General features: G+C 37.7%; 1 protein-coding gene across 1 annotated transcript; it reads right to left on the bottom strand.

The window, feature by feature from the left end:
• Positions 1 to 245: 245 nt before the first annotated feature.
• On the bottom strand, positions 246 to 20,152 carry LOC128643655 (gastrula zinc finger protein XlCGF26.1-like). The gene is made up of 3 exons (XM_053696482.1): positions 20,036 to 20,152; positions 3,643 to 3,758; positions 246 to 2,201 (listed from the first exon to the last, which is right to left on the bottom strand). Exons 2-3 carry the CDS (start codon positions 3,659 to 3,661, stop codon positions 562 to 564), a joined length of 1,659 nt encoding a protein of 552 aa, XP_053552457.1. The 5' UTR covers positions 3,662 to 3,758; positions 20,036 to 20,152; the 3' UTR covers positions 246 to 561.
• Positions 20,153 to 20,292: the final 140 nt, after the last annotated feature.

The following is a 20,292-nucleotide window of genomic DNA, read 5'->3' as shown; positions in this document are numbered from 1 at the left end:
CAGGCAATTTTTTGCAGCATAAATATAAGTCAATATTATTGTGAGATGTTTATCCCAATCTTATTTGAACTATGTAAGTATATTTAGTAGATAGAAGTATATATGTTTTTGCAGCTCAAATATAAGGCAATATTATTGTGAGATGTTGATCCCAATCTTATTAGAAGCTATGTAAGTATATTTGACTGACAGAAGCATATACAAATATGCCATGAAAAAGTATACTTAAGTGGTTGGATGTGCACCGATACTTTTTGTTGTCTTGTAATTGTTTTGGTCACTTCGGTAGCACTCCCACAATATGTGTGCTAAGATAAAACAGTCCTTTTTTGTGGTGTGCTTAACCAAAAAAAAAAACCTTTGTTGCACATATATAGAGGATCAAAGGACAGCAGGAGAGCACTTCCAATCTGGGGCTTTTATAACTGGGATTTAGAAAGTATTATTTACAATAACATCCTTTTTTATGCTTCTATTTAGAGAGTTTGTAAAAGTTTACTTGTGTGTAAATATTTGGTGTTTTGTGATACCGGATTTCAATAGAAAATCTTTTTCCACTTTCTAAACATGTGAAAGGTTTCTTCCCTCGTGAATCCTTTCATGATTTTTCAGATCACTACTCTTTACTGTAAAACTGTTTCCACACTCTGTACATGTGAACGGCTTTTCTCCTGTGTGAATCCTTTCATGACTTTTCAGATCACTCTTTTCTGTAAAACTTTTTCCACACTCTGTACAAGTGAAAGGCTTTTCTCCTGTGTGAATCCTTTCATGACTTTTCAGACAACTCTTTTCTGTAAAACTTTTTCCACACTCTGTACATGTGAAAGGCTTTTCTCCTGTGTGAATCCTTTCATGTTTATTCAGACTACTCTTTCCTGTAAAACTTTTTCCACACTCTGTACATGTGAAAGGCTTTTCTCCTGTGTGAATCCTTTCATGAGTTTTCAGATAACTCTTTTTTGTAAATCTTTTTCCACACTCTGTACATGTGAAAGGCTTTTCTCCTGTGTGAATCCTTTCATGATTTTTCAGAACACTCTTTCCTGTAAAACTTTTTCCACACTCTGTACATGTGAAAGGCTTTTCTCCTGTGTGAATCCTTTCATGACTTTTCAGACAACTCTTTTCTGTAAAACCTTTTCCACACTCGGTACATGTGAAAGGCTTTCCTCCTGTGTGAACCCTTTCATGTTTATTCAGATTATTCTTTTCTGTAAAACTTTTTCCACACTCTGTACAAGTAAAAGGCTTTTCTCCTGTGTGAACCCTTTCATGTTTATTCAGACTATTCTTTTCTGTAAAACTTTTTCCACACTCTGTACATGTGAAAGGCTTTTCTCCTGTGTGTCTCCTTTCATGCTTTTTCAGATCACTCTTTTCTGTAAAACATTTTCCACACTCTGTACATGTGAAAGGCTTTTCCCCTATGTGTCTCATTTCATGCTTTTTCAGATCACTCTTTTGTGTAAAACATTTTCCACACTCTGTACATGTAAAAGGCTTTTCTCCTGTGTGAATCCTTTCATGAGTTTTCAGACTACTCTTTTCTGTAAAACTTTTTCCACACTCTGTACATGTGAAAGGCTTTTCTACTGTGTGAACCCTTTCATGTTTATTCAGACTACTCTTTCCTGTAAAACTTTTTTCACACTCTGTACATGTGAATGGCTTTTCTCCTGTGTGATTCTTTTTATGAGTTTTTAGATTATTCATTTGTGTTAAACTTTTTCCACACTCTGTACAGCTAAATAAACATTTGTCGCACTCAGTACATGTGTGTGACTTCTCACCTGTGTGAATTTTGTGTGGCTTTAGGAGATGAGACTTATATCTAAAACTTTTCTCACATTCTGTAGATTTGAAAGGACTCTCCTTTGTATGAATTATTTGGCTAGACTGTAGACTTTTCTCTTCTTTAATTTTTTTTGAAAACTCAGTACATGTTTGTGGCTTATCTTCATGGATAATCATTTCACTAGATAAGGCATAATTCTTGTCCTCTTGTTTGATGACTAAATTACTCTCTGTACATAACGATTGCTGCCCAGTTCCTGCCAATTCACCATCTCCTTTAAATATCTGCTGTGATTTCCCCAATGTTTGTGAATATTCATTAGTGTCTAAAAATGTTGGAGTCTGTGGTATCATTCTGATGCTTCCTGTAGTGAAGGATGGATATAAACTATTCATTTCTTTGTCTACATAAAAAGAAATGAAATAAAGAAAAATAACAATATATATTATTTATAATATAATCCATCTAAATAAAAAATCATATTCTTTTATACGCAACAAAATGTCTTCCATTTTGTGTTTATTTTTAAATATATTACCTGTAAATCACAAATTAAAAAATGACGACAAAGAATGTTGCATAATGTTCTCAGCCAGGGAACAAGTACATCTGTATTCTGGGCAAGAGAGGTGGCACCCACCATCCTCATTTAACATTGCTCAAGCAACTGCACATACAGTGCTGCATGGCTCATGCTCAACAAGTTGGGTGAGAACATGATGTCTTAATTATCACAGACTATTAATCAGTGTGAGATGTTTTCAGTGGGTAAGAAGCAGTGATTTTACAATACTTTTAAGCTTTCAGCTGTGGTTGTTTAATTTATATAAACAGCCAAAAACTTTATTAGTTGAATAATATTTACTGCAAAATGAAGCACACGAATCAGGGGCAGTTCTGGGGTGGGGAACACTCACTGGGAACAAGGTAGTCATTTAAGTGTAGTTATAGGTGTTCCATGAGCGAGGTCAGGGCAGGGGAAGTTGGAGTTGCAGGTGTTCTAAGTTCAGAAGTCTGAGGGCGAGGTTAGCCAGTTGTTGGACATGATCGGTCTAAAAGGACAGAGGGGGGAGTAGTATTTCCTTTCATGTAATTGGCAAGAGTTCATGAGCTAGTGACGTATAGGATATACATTCCTACCAGGAGGGGCAAAATTCCCAAACCTCAAAATGCTTATAAATACACCTCCCACCACACCCACAACCCAGTTTTACAAACTTTGCCTCCTATGGAGGTGGTGAAGTAAGTTTGTGCTTGATTTTTCTTCTATGATAAGTGCTTCTCAGCATATTGAAAGCCCAATTCCTCTCAGAGTACAGTGTTTGTCAGAGGGATGTGAAGAGAGTATCGCCTATTGATTTTATGGTATATACTCACGGGAAATCTTTTCAAGGGTTCTCTGTTATTGGTCGTAGGGATTCATCTCCTACCTCCCTTTTTAGATCGACGATATACTCTTATATACCATGACCTCTGCTGATAGTTTTCAGTATGGGTTTGGCTATCTGCTATATGTGGATGGGTGTCTTTCATAAGTATGTATCATTATTTAAGACACTCTCAGCTATGGTTTGGCATTTTATGTATTAATATAAAGTTTTAATTGTTTTCCCATTCCTAAAACTGCTATATGAGGAAATTGAATATTTTGTCTAAATGTTATTTTTTCTTTTACATTTTACCCTGACCCTCATCCCAATAGGGGTTGCTCCTTCTTTATAACGTCACTGACACAAATGTACTTAAACAATGCAGATATGAATATAATAGTTTATATTTGTTTAATGAGTGATCTATTCTATTTTCCCAGTAATTAAAGTCAGCATAATATCTATTTTACTCACCTAACACACATGAGTTCATGCTGATAACAGGTTCCAATGTCTGTGCTCAGGAAGCAGGTTCCCTTATTCACTCCAGTTACATCAATACCTGATACCTCTCAGTGCTCTGGCCGTGTCTGTAAAAAGTATATTAAATGGTTTAGACAGATAATAATAAATAATGGTTCTGATTAACTGTACGTATGGTATAATTAAAGGCACACGTAACAATTCATGTTATACAGATCAGCTGTTTAGGTTATTACATATGTGCTATTGATTCACCACAAGCATTTAGAAGCGTTAACACTGTGTGTGTTATAATTGCCCCTTAAAGGGATAATAAAGTCCAAATTAATCTTTCATGATTCAGATAATTTTAAACAACTTTTTATTTTACATTTATCATCACATTTGCTTTGTTCTCTTGGTATTCTTAGTTGAAAGCTAATCCTAGGAGGCTAGTATGTTAATTTCTAAGCCTTAGAATGCTGCCTCTTATCTAAATGCATTTGACATTTTTTCACAGCTAGAGGGTGTTAGTTCATGTGTTTCATATAAATAACATTGTGCTCATGCACGTGGAGGTATTTAAGAGTCAGCACAAATTGCCTGAAATGCAAGTCTGTCAAAAGATCTGAGATAAGGAGGCAGTCTGCAGAAACTTAGATTAAAGGTAATTACAGAGGTAAAAAGTAGGGATGCACCGAAATTTTCAGCCGAAAATGGGCCTATCCCATTTCGGCTGAAAGAGGGGAAAACCGGACGAAAATTGCATGCTCTATTTGAAATTAAATTGACCCCCTATGCACCACAAAATCAACCCCTGGCAGCCAGATTTGTATCCCTCTAAGTGTCCTCCCCTGTGCCTCACTGACCACAATAAGTAGTTAGAAGACGCATCTAAATTTAGCCCCGTGTGGCTGGGTTATTTCCAGGCCATATTCAACTTGAACTACAGGCCCCAGAATGCCTCGCGGGTAGAGGGGGTGCGGCACTGTGGGCTCACTGGACTGTTCACTAACTTGAAGCAGAGCGGCAGAGTGAGAGAGGGAACTTGCCGTGTCAAGTGAATTGTATGACACTTGCTGCAGAGCCATATAGTTATACTTGTAACGGATCCTCCTGTCAGTGAGTGTGTGAAAGGATCATACGTATATTTACCCTTATCTGGCTCCCTGTCTAACTGTGACTTTATTTGAAAAAGCAGCTCATTGAGTCCTGCACAAATAAAGTCACGATTAGACAGGGAGCCAGATAAGGGTAAATATACGTATGATCCTTTCACACACTCACTGACAGGAGGATCCCTTACAAGTAACTATATGGCTCTGCAGGCAAGTGTCATAAATTTCATCTGACACAGCAAGTTTACTGTGTAAACAGACAGAGTGGGCTGCAGCCGTGGTTTCAATACAAGCAGCTGTTACCTCCTCCTCCTGAGTACTGCACAAGGAGCTGCTTTTCCAGACAGACAGGGAGCCAGATAAGAATGAATTATATGCAATATGTAGGGGCCGTTTGCACACTGACAGGAGAACTGTAATTGTTTGGGCTACAATCCACAAGCAGTGCACTGGTAATACGATCTCTTGCATTCTTCTGTGTCTCAGTACCTCAATGCAGATTATTATGTGTGTATATATATATATATATATATATATATATATATATATATATATATATATATATATATATATATATATATATATATACAGGTGGCCCTCGTTTTACAACGGTTCAATTTACACCGTTTCAGAATAACAACCTTTTTTTCCAGTCATGTGACTGCTATTGAAAAGCATTGAGAAAAGCAGTGCATTTATTAAAATAGCCAGTAGATGGAGCTGTCTGCTTGTGTTGCAGCAAAGCCAAGCAAGCTGAAATTAATCAGTTTAACCAGACCTGAGCTATTGAGCAGATTTCAAAGGAACAAGATCTTCCTGTCTATAAATCAGTCCAGTTTGGAATGCATAGAAAAAAACTGTTTGCAGAAAAATGCAAGTGAAGTCTGTGTTGTGTGATTATTTTATTAGGTTTATAATGCTGTTTAGCAAATGTTTTTGTTCATTTAACTTAGTTTAATTATATATTCTGTGTTGTGTGATTATTTTATTAGGTTTATAATGCGGTTTAGCATTTAAAGTCTTAATTTCAAAGCTTTAAAAATAATGTATTAGGTGTTACTGATGACAATTTTGAGAGGGGCCTGGAACCTATCTTCCTCACTTCCCATTGACTTACATTATAAACCAGGTTTCGATTTACAACCATTCCTTCTGGAACCTAACCCCGGCGTAAACTGAGGGCTACCTGTATATATATATATATATATATACACAGAGGCGTAACTAGAAACCACAGGGCCCAGGTGCAAGAATCTAAGAAGGGCCCCCCCACCACCCCTCCCCCTCCAAAAAAGGTGAATGTAATACATTTTTTTTTACATTTAACACAGAACAAAATGTGAATCAGATTACATGTCTGCAAAAGGAGGTACCCTGTGCCCACAGTCTGTGAGATGATCTGACCCCCTATTACTGTATATATATAGTGACACTATTTAACCCCCCCCAGTACTGTATATAGTAAGTTAGTGACACAGTCTGTAATCTGCCGGTGAGATGGCTGGCCTGACCCTACCCACCCAGTACTTTATAAAGTGACCACAGTAGTCAGTGACATGATCCACCCCCCCATACTGTATATAGTGGTACTGTATAGACTGACACTGTTTACCCCCTGCCCCCCCCATGCTGTAGTAACAAGGTCTGTAATTTGCTGGTTCCACAATCATACACAAACACACATATATGCATAAATACACACACAGTCACATACATACACACACACACACACACCATACACACACACATAAACACCAATGGGTAAAACAGAAACACTAACCCCTGTAGTCATGTCACACTCACATGATATCAGTGCAGGCGGTGGTAGGTTAACGTTTTTTATTAAAAATTTTTTATAAACTTTCTCCTCCGTAGGGGTACCCAGGGAAACAAGAGAACGTAGATAGTGTAATATTGCTTTTAATATAAAGTAAGCAAGTGAAATACAGCATACATAAAACTCACATTTATAACCCTCAAACACAATGAGGTATGTTCACAGCGTATAAAACCATAAGTGGTCTCTCAGAGAATGTGTCAGATGAGATTCTAAAATAGGATTATAAGGATATAAGGTGAGCAATGTCCGGTAAAATGGCCACACAGGGCAAACAAATGATAGGAGTAAAAAAGTCTTATAGTGATAAAAAGGTGCTAGCTTGCTAGCTTTACAATTATAAAACGTATAAATACTAAAATAAAGGGTATCTATATTTTAGTATTTATTTTATCAACGTTTTATAATTGTAAAGCAAGTAAGCTAGCACCTTTTTATCACTATAAGACTTTTTTACTCCTATCATTTGTTTGCCCTGTGTGGCCATTTTACCGGACATTGCTCACCTTATATCCTTATAATCCTATTTTGGAATCTCATCTGACACATTCCCTGAGAGACCACTTATGGTTTTATACGCTGTGAACATACCTCATTGTGTTTGAGGGTTATAAATGTGAGTTTTATGTATGCTGTATTTCACTTGCTTACTTTATATTAAAAGCTGTATTACATTATCTACGTTCTCTTGTTTCCCTGGGTACCCCTACGGAGGAGAAAGTTTATACCGGGATAGAGAATAACTCCAAGAGGCAATATATACATCTGCACAGGAAGCTTGTGGGATATCTTCATTGCAAGAACTACATCCCTACATACTCCAGGAGGCAGACGAAATCACAAAGGCAGCATCTACCGGCATCCAGAAAGAGATCTACCATCTACATATACCCCCAGTGCGGCATACTTACCTCATTAGATTGGGGTAATATCTGGTAAGGGTATTTTATACTATCCTATCTTATATCAACTGACATTTGGCGACTCATCATCTATTATCTATATCAACAGGACTTTTGGACTTATCTCTTTACACCACATTCAGTTATATTGGATGTATAGGCGCTGTTAAATCTTTTTGTTTCATATCTACTCCTACTATACTGGGGCTCCATCCCCATACAGTAGTTGTCCTCTATAGCTGCCTTACACTTCCTACACCCATCAGACGAGCGCACCTTGTCGAGTATCGCTTGACTCTACTCAGGCCTCTGAGTAGTTTCATTCTACTTGTTTACTTATATATATATATATATATATATATAAATAAATAAATAAAAAGTCTTATATTAATAATAAAATTATAGAAAAAAACTATTTTAAAATCATTTGGGGGGAAAAAGTCATTTTCGGTTTCGGTTTTCGGCCAAGGGCATCCTGAATTTTCGGTTTCTGTTTAGAATTTTCATTTCGGTGCATCCCTAGTAAAAAGTATATCTCTATAACAGTGTTGGTTTTGCAAAACTAGGGAATAGTTAATAAAGGGATGATCTATTTTATCAAACAATAACATTTTGGGTGTTTACTATCACTTTAAATATGAGTCTTCCCAGATCTATACAACATAATGGTAGAAAATCTATTTATGAGTGAGGCCACATCACAACTTTACAAATATATTATAATCTTTATTTTCTGTCATTTATATGAAACAATATTTTCTCCTGAAATAAATGTTAAATATAATTTGTTTGAATATAAGTTAAATTGGATATTGCAGTATTGGCATTTTACTTCCTACTAATTCTCACTGTCAGACATTTTGTATTTGTCATGTGCTCCACCCCCCATCCTTTAACTTCTCTTGGTCAATACTGTGTTGTCTTAAAGAGACAGTCAACACCAGAATTTTTGTTGTTAAAAAAAGATAGATAATCCCTTCATTACCCATTCCCCAGTTTTGCAAAACCAACACTGTTATATTAATACACTTTTTACTTCTGTGACTAACTTGTATCTAAGCATCTTCTGACTGCCCCTAATCACATGACTTTTAGTTATTATCTATTGACTTGCATTTTAGCCAATTAGCAAAGTGTCTGCCACTAGCCACAAGCGTGATCACAATGCTATCTATATGGCCTACATGAGCTAGCTCTCCCCTGCTGTGAAAAGTAAATAAAATAGAGACGGCCTTCAAGGGCTTAGAAATTATTATATGTGCCTTCCTAGGATTAGCTTTCAACTAGAATACCAAGAGAACAAAGCAAAATTGTTGATAAAAGTAAATTGGAAAGTTGTTTAAAATGATATGCCCTATTTGAAAAATGAAAGTTTTTTTTGGACTTGACTGTCCCTTTAAATCACACTGCAATGGGGTATGAGAGGGATAGGCACTAAAATCTTCATTTCAATGGCTATCTTAGATATAGAAAAGAAAAGGAAGTGTTTGTGTTTACATAGAGTAATAACATAATGAGATGTTTTTTGACAAATTAAGTCAATTTAAAGGGACTGTAAGACAAATAGAATTACAAAACAACAGATGCATATCAAAAATACAATGCAATAAAACGTAGTATGAAAGTTAAAAGAGCAATAGATTGTTTTATGATAAATGTAGTTCTGCACCTGTACCATGTGACAGCTATCAGCCAATAACAGACTCATATTTTTATATAATGTGAACTCCTGCATATGCTAAGTAGGGGCCGCTGCCTCAGGTCATTTAAAAGGCTGTGTACAATTTAATAATTAAAACGTTATGTGGGAAACGTAACAATATCTAATCAAGCCCCATAGCCATAATTAGAACCAATGCAATAAAGTGTCAGCAGATGCTGTCAATGTTATTGTTTTGGTAAAAAGACCCAATAATAGTAATTAGTAATGGGGGGTGCTCACTGTTTAATAAGTAACAGAAAAAGTGCAAAGAAAAAATATGACAGTAATAGAGCACTCACAGGAAATCTATCATAAGTGAACAATGACAGTAGAGGCTGTCCAAAGTGGGTGTAATTTAAAGCTTAACATTTATTGAGATACAATAAAAATGGGTAGACACAAACTACTAGTGTAGTTATAAATAAAACTTAGATTAAAAGTAATCAACAAGCTAGATTATCCACAAAAACCCCTAGCCTTACCCAGGGCCGCCATCAGGGGGTGACAGGGGTGACTCCTGTCAGGGGCCCAATGAGCCAGGGGGGCCCAATGAGCCAGGGGGGCCCCATGAGTCAAGAACTAAAAAAAAAAAAATTTTTTTTTTTTTTACATTTGGACAGCCACCAGTGGGTACTACAGCAGAGTGCTAATTGAGCATGGGAAATGTTATTACAAGGAGTAAAGTATTAGCATTTGAGAGGATTCCTTAGTGTGCACTAAACCACTATGCGCAGTGTGAGACAGACTTGGCACTTTGTACAGTGTGTGCCTGAGTTAGACGGCAGATCACTTTCATTTGCAGAGGAGGTAGTACTTACTTAGCAAATGTTTTTTATTTCTTTGTACAATTTTGGATTGCAACTTCAGTGTGGTAGTAGTTGTTTGGTGGGGCTAGGGGTCCATAAAAACACATTTTTTTAGCAGCAGTGTATTTATGATTATTTGACAATGCTGTAGAAATTCTATATTTAAAACCATGCAGAAATGTTTCCTCCTCAATACACAAATGGTAGATGCCCTTTTGGCAGATATGCATTATATGTATATATATATATATATATATATATATATATATATATATATATATATATATATATATATATATATATCTAAAAAAATGAGAAAGAAAGCGCACAAAGGCACCTACATAGTGCAAATCAATTTAATTTAAACAATAATACAGGGGTATATTAAAACTGCTCCCCGTAGGGTATCTACTCACAAGAGTCAACCTCAAACTTGTGAGGTATGTTTGAGCATGTAGTTTGAAAGTTCCGCTCAGAACCGCTTGCTATGAAAGTGCTTAATCAAAGAAGTCAGGACAAATCCAACCTGAATGCCGGGTGTCGCTGTCTGTAACTCGAGATCTGGACAAGTATTTCTCCCGGCCTCTTATTCCACTCACATCCCTTTTTGGTAGGAGTTTTTTTGGGATACAATCTTTCTTGAGCAAAATGGTCCGTGCAGATACAAACACAGCTGATCGCAAATAGTGCTGGCAGAATGGTGAACCGCTGAGGGAGAGAGCTGAGATCCCAGGAACAATTAATGAGGATTCAGAATTCAGTCTGTGCTGATCCAAAGTGAGGCTAGAGTGATGATTCTCAGTAGTATCAAATTACCTAGCCATATATATATATATATGTATATATACATTACAGTTTACTGCCCCTTTATGCAAGGACTTTCCAGATGCAAGGAGGCATTTTATCTAAGATTTTTACATCTGCATAAAATGTTATACTCTCAGACTAAGATTGCTCAGTTTTTGAAATGAGACAGGTTAACTTAAAACTGTTCAGTTTACACTACAGCTTAATTTTGAAATACATACCAACAAGCCTAAATCCTGCATTTAACCAGATCTAATGATATGGGTACCACAGCTTATGGTCCCACCAAGACCATATAGAGTACAGCATTTTCAAAATCCATAAGTACAGCTGACAGCTGGGAAAATTTGTACACTATATTTGAAGTTGTGTCTTGGTTGGGAAAAAGGGGGAAAAAACAAACAAACAAACATATGTCAACCTTTTAAAGGTATTTTTCTTCATCTAGCCATCTACCCAGTTAATTAATGTACAATTTTGAATTCACAGAATTATTTTTGTTTGCACATTTACAAATATGATTCTTTAAAAAGTGATCTCTTAATTTCTAAACATTTTTTTATCATGCATGTCACACACTGTTGAGATAGGGGATGCAAAGTGCATAAATGTTTCCTCCTGTGAGTGTTTCTGTGGGTGTCTGTGTTTATGTCTTTGTGCTTTGGTTTGTGTCTCTATGAGTGTGTATGTATTTTTTATCTGTGGGTCTCTCTGTGAGGGTGGGTGTGTATGTCTTTGTGCATTTTCTGTGGATGTCTGTGAGGGTGTGTGCATATGTCTTTGAGCTTTTTCTGTGGGTGTCTCTGTGAGGGTGTGTGTATGTTTGGCTTTGTGTATTTTCTCTGGATGCCTCTGTGGTGAGGGTGGGTGTGTATGTCTGTGTTTTCTGTGGATGTCTCTGTGAGGGTGTGTGTGTGTGTGTATGTATGTATGTCTGTGTTTTCTGTGGATGTCTCTGTGAGGGTGTGTGTTTTATGTGGCTGTCTCTGTGAGGGTGTGTGTATGTCTGTGTGTTTTCTGTGGATGCCTCAGTGAGAGTGTGTGTATGTATGTCTTTCTGTGTTTTTTCTGTGGTTGTCTCTCTGTGTGTGTGTATGTCTTTGTGTGTTTTCTGTGGGTGTCTGTGTGTGTGTGTGTGTGTGTGTGTCTTTGTGTGTTTTCTGAGGCTATCTCTGTTGGTGTTTCCTTGGGTGTATGTGCAAGTTTGAGTTTGTGTGTGTGTCCATTGTCTGTTCCTTTTTAGGACATTTTGACCTTACTACTAATTATTCACATCTTTCTACAGACTTTGAGACTAACAAGACCTTTCCGGAAGTAACCAATCCACCATTTAACCTTTAAATTATTGTTTAGGCAGTTCAGGGCCCTTCCTTTCAGCCACTGTATGCTGTTGTCATAATTTAGTTGTCATCTTCCTTTACAAAAAGATAATCAGAACTCCATATTTTGTTTTCCTAAATCTCCTTTTTTTTTTACAAAACTGTAGTTTACCTCATTACTTGTCAGGTCAATGTAAACAAGTGCTAAGTGTCTGTTTGGGTGTCTGTGTCTGAGTGTGTTTCTTTGTGTGTCTGCTAAAGTGTCTATATGTGAATCCTTATGTGTGAGTGTGTTTGTGTGTTTCAGTGTATGAGTGTGTCTGTGTGTGTGTCTGTGTATGTTACTACCTTTACAACATTTCCAAGTTTAAATAGACAATTAAGAATAAAGTGCATATACGTTTTAGTCACTTGGTCAAAAAATGCACATGTCAAAGGAGGGGGGGGGGGGGGCCCTGATCAATGGTTGAGTCAGGGGCCCCAAAATTTCTAGTGGCGGCCCTGGCCTTACCAATCAATGATTGGGAACAAATAATTTTGCGCTCTCTCCCCCCTTCTCTTTTGCGCTCTCTCTCCCCCTTCTCTTTTGCGCTCTCTCTCCCCCCTTCTCTTTTGCACTCTCTCTCTCTCCCCCCTCTCTTTTGCACTCTCTCTCCACCCCCTTTTTTTGCGCTCTCTCTACCCCCCTCTCTTTTGTGCGCTCACTCCCCCCTCTCTTTTGCGCTCCCTCCCCCTCTCTTTTGCGCTCTCTATCCCCCCCTCTCTTTTGTGCTCTCTCTCCCCTTCTCTATTGCGCTCTCTCTCCCCCCTCTCTTTTGCTCTGTCTCTCACAGCATGAAATATATAGAAAACAAATGAAATAAGTACAGTTGAGTTTTTTTTAACAAACTCAGTTTCTAATATGAAGTAAAATCATTTATCTTTTTAATAACAAAATACATAACAATATTTTCTCATCCTATAATATAAAAGGCCAAGTGTGTTTGTCTGAAGACCGCGCGAGGACAAACACACCTGGCATTACCTGATCTGCTGTTTGCAGCATGGTGCGGCGAAAATGGGCATGGTCGGGGTGGTGGGCAGGTCCGGTCGGCATGAGAGAGGGGAGAGCGATAGAAAGAGAGGGGGAGAGACAAGAAGATATGGGAAAGTAGGGATGCACCGAAATTTCGGCAGCCGAAAATGAGCCTATCCCATTCGGTCGAAAGAGGGGCAAACCGGCCGAAAATTGCATGCTCTATCCGCCCCACAACTACTGGCCGCGGCTTACTGCATCCACTCGCACCTAAAATTAAGGCCGGTGCAGAAACTACATTTCCCACAATACCACTCACTGCAGCACAGCCTCCTCCCTCCTTTCCTACCTAGAGCAGTTCCTTCCTCTTTCTGCAAAATCTGCACTTCCTGTTCTGAAGGCTCCGGTGTAGTTTGCTTAGTGCTGTGGAAGAAGAGTTGCTCCGGTTCAGCAGTTCAGCTCCGTGAGGGAGGTTTGATTTACAGCTGTGTAGAGTGAGGAGGTAGATGGGGCTTGCTCTGTATTACGCTGCTGTAAATCAAACCTTCCTTGTCTCTAACAGAGCTAAACTGCTGAACCGGAGCAACTCTTCCTCCACAAAATGCTGAATAATTGCAGTAATAGACAAAGCTTCTACGTTTTAAATCCCTAGGAAACAGTTATGCAAGCAGGGCTTTTACTTAGTGTATTGAACAGATTTTGTTATGGAGAAATGCAGCAGAATAAAACCCTTTCCAACTTCATAACACCCATTAATACTTTACTATTTATAACCAGCCTACATACTGTTTAATTGTGTAGCAAAGAATAAATATACAGTGATTTATATAATAAGAATATGAATTTAAATAATAAGCATATTTATAAAAATGTTTTGTTCAGATAAAAAAGGAACAAAATAATAAACTTTTAAAAGGGGATATTCATTTCTGCATTGAACATACTTCATGCCACCTTTGTTGTTTAACACACATGCAGTAGTCCTGATCTGCCAATAAATATTAATACTGCAGTGTAAACCATTTCTTGCAAGATTTAATTATCTAGCCCTTACTGTTTTGCATAGATAGAAAAGTTTTCTAGGACTATACTGAATTTGTATAACTAGTAAACCAAAAGAAAATCTCTTAAATCTGATTCTGTTACTGAATGAAGAATGTATATTGATATTAAATAATCAACAATATATTATTCTTCACTCAGTCACATATAACAGAAACAGATTGGCTGATAGGATTCTATCAGCCAATCGGAATTAAGGTAGGAAAAATCTGATTGGCTGATTGAATCAGCCAATCAGATTCAAGTTCAATCCGATTGGCTGATCCAATCAGCCAATCAGATTGAGCTCGCATTCTATTGGCTGATCGGAACAGCCAATAGAATGCGAGCTCAATCTGATTGGCTGATTGGATCAGCCAATCGGATTGAACTTGAATCTGATTGGCTGATTCAATCAGCCAATCAGATTTTTCCTACCTTAATTCCGATTGGCTGATAGAATCCTATCAGCCAATCGGAATTGAAGGGACGCCATCTTGGATGACGTCCCTTAAAGGAGCCTTCATTCGTTGGTAGTCCATCGGGAAAGAAGGATGTTCTGCGTCGGCGGGATGAAGATTGAAGACCCCGCTTGGAAGATGACATCGCCCGGATAGAAGACTTCTTCAGCGCCTCTTAGAAGATGACATCGCCCGGATGGAAGACTTCTTCAGCGCCGCTTGGAGGATCACTTCATCGGATGGAAGATTTCTTCAGCGCCCCTTGGAGGATAACTTCTGCCCTCCGGGTCTCCTCTTCGGTTCCATCGCTGCTCGGCTGAGTGAAGACGACTCAAGGTAGGATGAACTTCAGGGGATTAGTGTTAGGTTATTTTAAGGGGGGTTTGGGTTAGATTAGGGGTATGTGGGTGGTGGGTTTTAATGTTGGGGGGGGTTGTATTTTTCTTTTACAGGCAAAAGAGCAGAATTCTTTGGGGCATGCCCCACAAATGGCCCTTTTAAGGGCTGGTAAGGTAAAAGAGCTTTGAACTTTTTTAATTTAGAATAGGGTAGGGCATTTTTTTTATTTTGGGGGGGTTTGTTATTTTATTAGGGGGCTTAGATTAGGTGTAAGTAGCTTAAAATTGTTGTAATATTTTTTAAATGTTTGTAACCTATTTTTTTTTATTTTTGTAACTTAGCTTTTTTTTTGTACTTTAGTTAGTTTATGTAATTGTATTTAATTGTAGTTATTTGTAGTTAATTTATTGAATTAATTTAATGATAGTGTAGTGTTAGGTTTAATTGTAACTTAGGTTAGGATTTATTTTACAGGTAATTTTGTATTTCTTTTAGCTAGGTAGTTATTAAATAGTTAATAACTATTTAATAACTATTCTAACTAGCTAAAATAAATACCAAGTTACCTGTAAAATAAATATAAATTCTAAGATAGCTACAATGTAATTATTAATTACATTATAGCTATCTTAGGGTTTATTTTACAGGTAAGTATTTAGTTTTAAATAGGAATCATTTATTAAAGTATAGTGTAGTGTTAGGTGTAATTGTAACTTAGGTTAGTTTTTATTTTACAGGTAAATTTCTCTTTATTTTAACTAGGTAAGTTATTAAATAGTTAATAACAATTTAATAGCTATTGTACCTAGTTAAAATATATTGAAATTTGCCTGTAAAATAAATATAAATCCTAAGATAGCTACAATATAATGATTATTTATATTGTAGCTATATTGGGGTTTATTTTAAAGGTAAGTATTTAGTTTTAAATAGGATTAATTTAGTTCATAATAGAAATATTATTTAGATTTATTTAATTAATATTTAAGTTAGGGGGTGTTAGGGTTAGTGTTAGACTTAGGTTTAGGGGTTAATAATTTTATTACAGTGGCGGCGGTGTAGTGGGGGGCAGGATAGGGGTTAATAAATTTATTATAGGTGGCGACGGTGTAGGGGGGCAGGATAGGGGTTAATAAATTTAATATAGGTTGCGGCGGGGTCAGGGAGCGGCGGTTTAGGGGTTAAACTATTTATTTAGTTGCGGCGAGGTGCGGGATCAGCAGGATAGGGGTTAATAACTTTATTATTGAGGGCGACGGTATAGGGGGGGCAGGATAGGGGTTACTAGGTATAATGTAGGTGGCAGCGGTGTCCGGGAGCAGCGGTTTAGGGGTTAATACATTTATAAGAGTTGCAGCGGGGTCTAGGAGCGGCAGTTTAGGGGTTAGTAACTTTATTTAGTTGTGGGGGGCTCCGTGGGCCCGGTATAGGGGGTAGAACAGTGTAGTTAGTGTGGGTGCTTAGTGACAGGCTAGCAAGAAAGCTGTAAAAAAGCCGAAGAGCAGCGAGATCGGATGAGTGATAACTCTCACAGTCCGCTGCTCATCGCCCCGTACTTGGTGCGCGGCTTTTTGACAGCTTTTTTGATAACTTAGGCGAATTTTTGCAGGTCCGTGGCGGCAATGTGAGGCGAGTTTAGGCGGGCATATTGGGCCGGCGAAGGCAGGAAAAGTAGACATGTTGATAACTACCCCCCTATAGGTTTCAGTATGGGAATCATGTTTTAGGAAGTTTATTTTCTAACCTGGGGTATAGGCTCATTTTTCAAATTGACTTGTTTCTCTTTAATTTCAAGGGCAAAATTAGGCTTGTGAGGTCTCAAAATGCTGTAATTTATTGCGTCATTCTTGGTGCGAGAATTTTTTGGTGCGAATGTGCATCTACGATGACACAAGTTCGTCATTTCCTGCGTCTTTGTTGACGCCAGGTTGTTTGGCATGAAGTTGCGCCATTTCCAGGATGTTTGTTGGCACCAAAAAAAATGTTTCTACTTCATTTTGCGTCATGCGCCATACTTGGTGCCAGAAAAACATAATTTATGCTTACCTGATAAATTTATTTCTCTTGTAGTGTATTCAGTCCACGGGTCATCCATTACTTATGGGATATATTCCCTTCCCAACAGGAAGTTGCAAGAGGATCACCCAAGCAGAGCTGCTATATAGCTCCTCCCCTCACATGTCATATCCAGTCATTCGACCGAAACAAGACAAGAAAGGAGAAACCATAGGGTGCAGTGGTGACTGGAGTTTTAATTAAAATTTAGATCTGCCTCAAAAAAAGACAGGGCGGGCCGTGGACTGAATACACTACAAGAGAAATACATTTATCAGGTAAGCATAAATTATGTTTTCTCTTGTTAAGTGTCTTCAGTCCACGGGTCATCCATTACTTATGGGATACCAATACCAAAGCTAAAGTACACGGATGATGGGAGGGACAAGGCAGGAACTTTAAACTGAAGGAACCACTGCCTGTAGAACCTTTCTCCCAAAAACAGCCTCCGAAGAAGCAAAAGTGTCAAATTTGTAAAATTTTGAAAAGGTATGAAGCAAAGACCAAGTCGCAGCTTTGCAAATCTGTTCAACAGAGGCCTCATTCTTAAAGGCCCAGGTGGAAGCCACAGCTCTAGTGGAATGAGCTGTAATTCTTTCAGGAGGCTGCTGTCCAGCAGTCTCATAGGCTAAACGTATTATGCTACAAAGCCAAAAGGAGAGAGAGGTAGCCGAGGCTTTTTGACCTCTCCTCTGACCAGAATAAACAACAAACAGGGAAGAAGTTTGACGAAAATCTTTAGTTGCCTGTAAATAGAACTTCAGGGCACGGACTACGTCCAGATTATGCAAAAGTCGTTCCTTCTTTGAAGAAGGGTTAGGACATAATGATGGAACAACAATCTCTTGATTGATATTCCTGTTAGAAACTACCTTAGGTAAGAACCCAGGTTTAGTACGCAGAACTACCTTGTCTGAATGGAAAATCAGATAAGGAGAATCACAATGTAAGGCAGATAACTCAGAGACTCTTCGAGCCGAGGAAATAAACATCAAAAACAGAACTTTCCAAGATAACAGCTTAATATCAATGGAATGAAGGGGTTCAAATGGAACACCTTGAAGAACTTTAAGAACTAAGTTTAAGCTCCACGGTGGAGCAACAGTCTTAAACACAGGCTTAATCCTAGCCAAAGCCTGACAAAAAGCCTGAACGTCTGGAACTTCTGCCAGACGTTTGTGTAATAGAATAGACAGAGCAGAAATCTGTCCCTTTAACAAACTAGCAGATAAGCCCTTTTCTAAACCCTCTTGTAGAAAAGACAATATCCTAGGAATCCTAACCTTACTCCATGAGTAACTCTTGGATTTGCACCAATATACATATTTACACCATATTTATTTAAAGTGACATCAATACATTTAGTACACATATTTCTATGGGGCTCCACATTGGCCTTCAATCATAGTGAACAAACAGATTCATCTGTGTCAGACATGTTTAAGCAGACTAGCAATGAGACTAGCAAGCTTGGAAAATGCTTTAAAATAAATTTACAAGCAATATAATAAACGCTACTGCGCCTTTAAGAAGCACAAAAAAAAAAAAAACTGTCACAGTTGAAATAACAATGAACCAAATCTGTTATAGCAACCAAATTTTCACAGTAAATATATTAGTTTAGCAGAGCATTGCACCCACTAGCAAATGGATGATTAACCCCTTAATACCCAAAAACGGATAATCAATATGCAAATAAACGTTTTTAACACAGTCAAACACACTGTCACAGGTCTGCTGTGACTGATTACCTCCCTCAAAATGACTTTTGAAAACCTCTGAGCTCTTTAGAGACGTCCTGGGTCATGCAGGAAGAAGCAGGAAGACTGTGACTGAATTTTTACTGCGCAAAAAAAGCGCTAAAATAGACCCCTCCCACTCATTATTACAGCAGTGGGAAACCTCAGTGAACTGTTTCTATGCAGAAAAATAAGTCAGCCATGTGGAAAAAATCATGCCCCTATAAGTTTTATCACCAATGTACCTCACAAAAACGATTAAACATGCCAGTAAACGTTTTCAAGATCCCTTTTTAAAGAGTATGTATTGTTATTTATAAGCCTGCTACCAGTCGCTTCTACTGCAGTTAAGGCTCATTACATTACTTTCAGTATTAGCAGCATTTTCTTAGTCAAATTCCATTCCTTAGAAAATTACATTACTGCACATACATTTAATCAGCCTGATACCAGTCGCTACCACTACATTTAAGGCTGTACTTACATTACTTCAGTATCAGCAGTATTTTATTAGTCAATTCCATTCCTTAGAAAAATATTTTACTCCACATACCTAATTTGCAGGAGACCCCGCACGCTATTCCCTTTCTGAAGTTACCTCACTCCTCAGAATGTGCGAGAACAGCCAGTGGATCTTAGTTACTTCTGCTAAGATCATAGAAAACGCAGGCAGATTTCTTCTTCTAAATACTGCCTGAGAAAAAAACAGCACACTCCGGTGCCATTTAAAAATAACAAACTTTTGATTGAAGAAATAATTAAGTATAAAACACCACACTCCTCTCACGACCTCCTTCTATGTTGAGGGTTGCAAGAGAATGACTGGATATGACATGTGAGGGGAGGAGCTATATAGCAGCTCTGCTTGGGTGATCCTCTTGCAACTTCCTGTTGGGAAGGGAATATATCCCATAAGTAATGGATGACCCGTGGACTCAATACACTTAACAAGAGAAATGTGGTTTTATTTTACCCCACTTCCTATATGCCTCTTGCCTTCTTTATGTTCAGATGGCTATGCTGTTTGCATTTATTCCCATTCCTAAAACTGCTATATGAGGAAACTGAATATTTTGTCTAAATGTTATTTTTTCTTTTACATTTTGCCCTAACCCTCATCCCAATGGGGGTTGCTCCTTCTTTATAACTATCACAAATGTACTTAAAAGATGCAGATATAAATATAATAGTTTATATTTGTTTAATGAGTGATCTATTCTATTTTCCCAGTATTTAAAGTTAGCATAATATCTATTTTACTCACCTAACACATATGAGTTCATGCTGATAACAGGCTGCAATGTCTGTGCTCAGGAAGAAGGTTCCCTTATTCACTCCAGTTACATCAATACCTGATATCTCTCAGTGCTCTGGCCGTGTCTGTAAAACGTATATTAAAGGGTTTAGACAGATAATAATAAATAATGGTTCTGATTAACTGTACGTATGGTATAATTAAAGGCACATGTAACAAGTCATGTGATACAGATCAGCTGATTGTTCTATTGATTCAGCACAAAC

Source organism: Bombina bombina, unplaced genomic scaffold, assembly GCF_027579735.1.
Source record: "Bombina bombina isolate aBomBom1 unplaced genomic scaffold, aBomBom1.pri scaffold_394, whole genome shotgun sequence".
Classification (NCBI taxonomy): domain Eukaryota; kingdom Metazoa; phylum Chordata; class Amphibia; order Anura; family Bombinatoridae; genus Bombina; species Bombina bombina.
The sequence above is the reverse complement of the archived record's forward strand: the minus strand, read 5'-3'. Positions and strand labels throughout refer to the sequence as shown.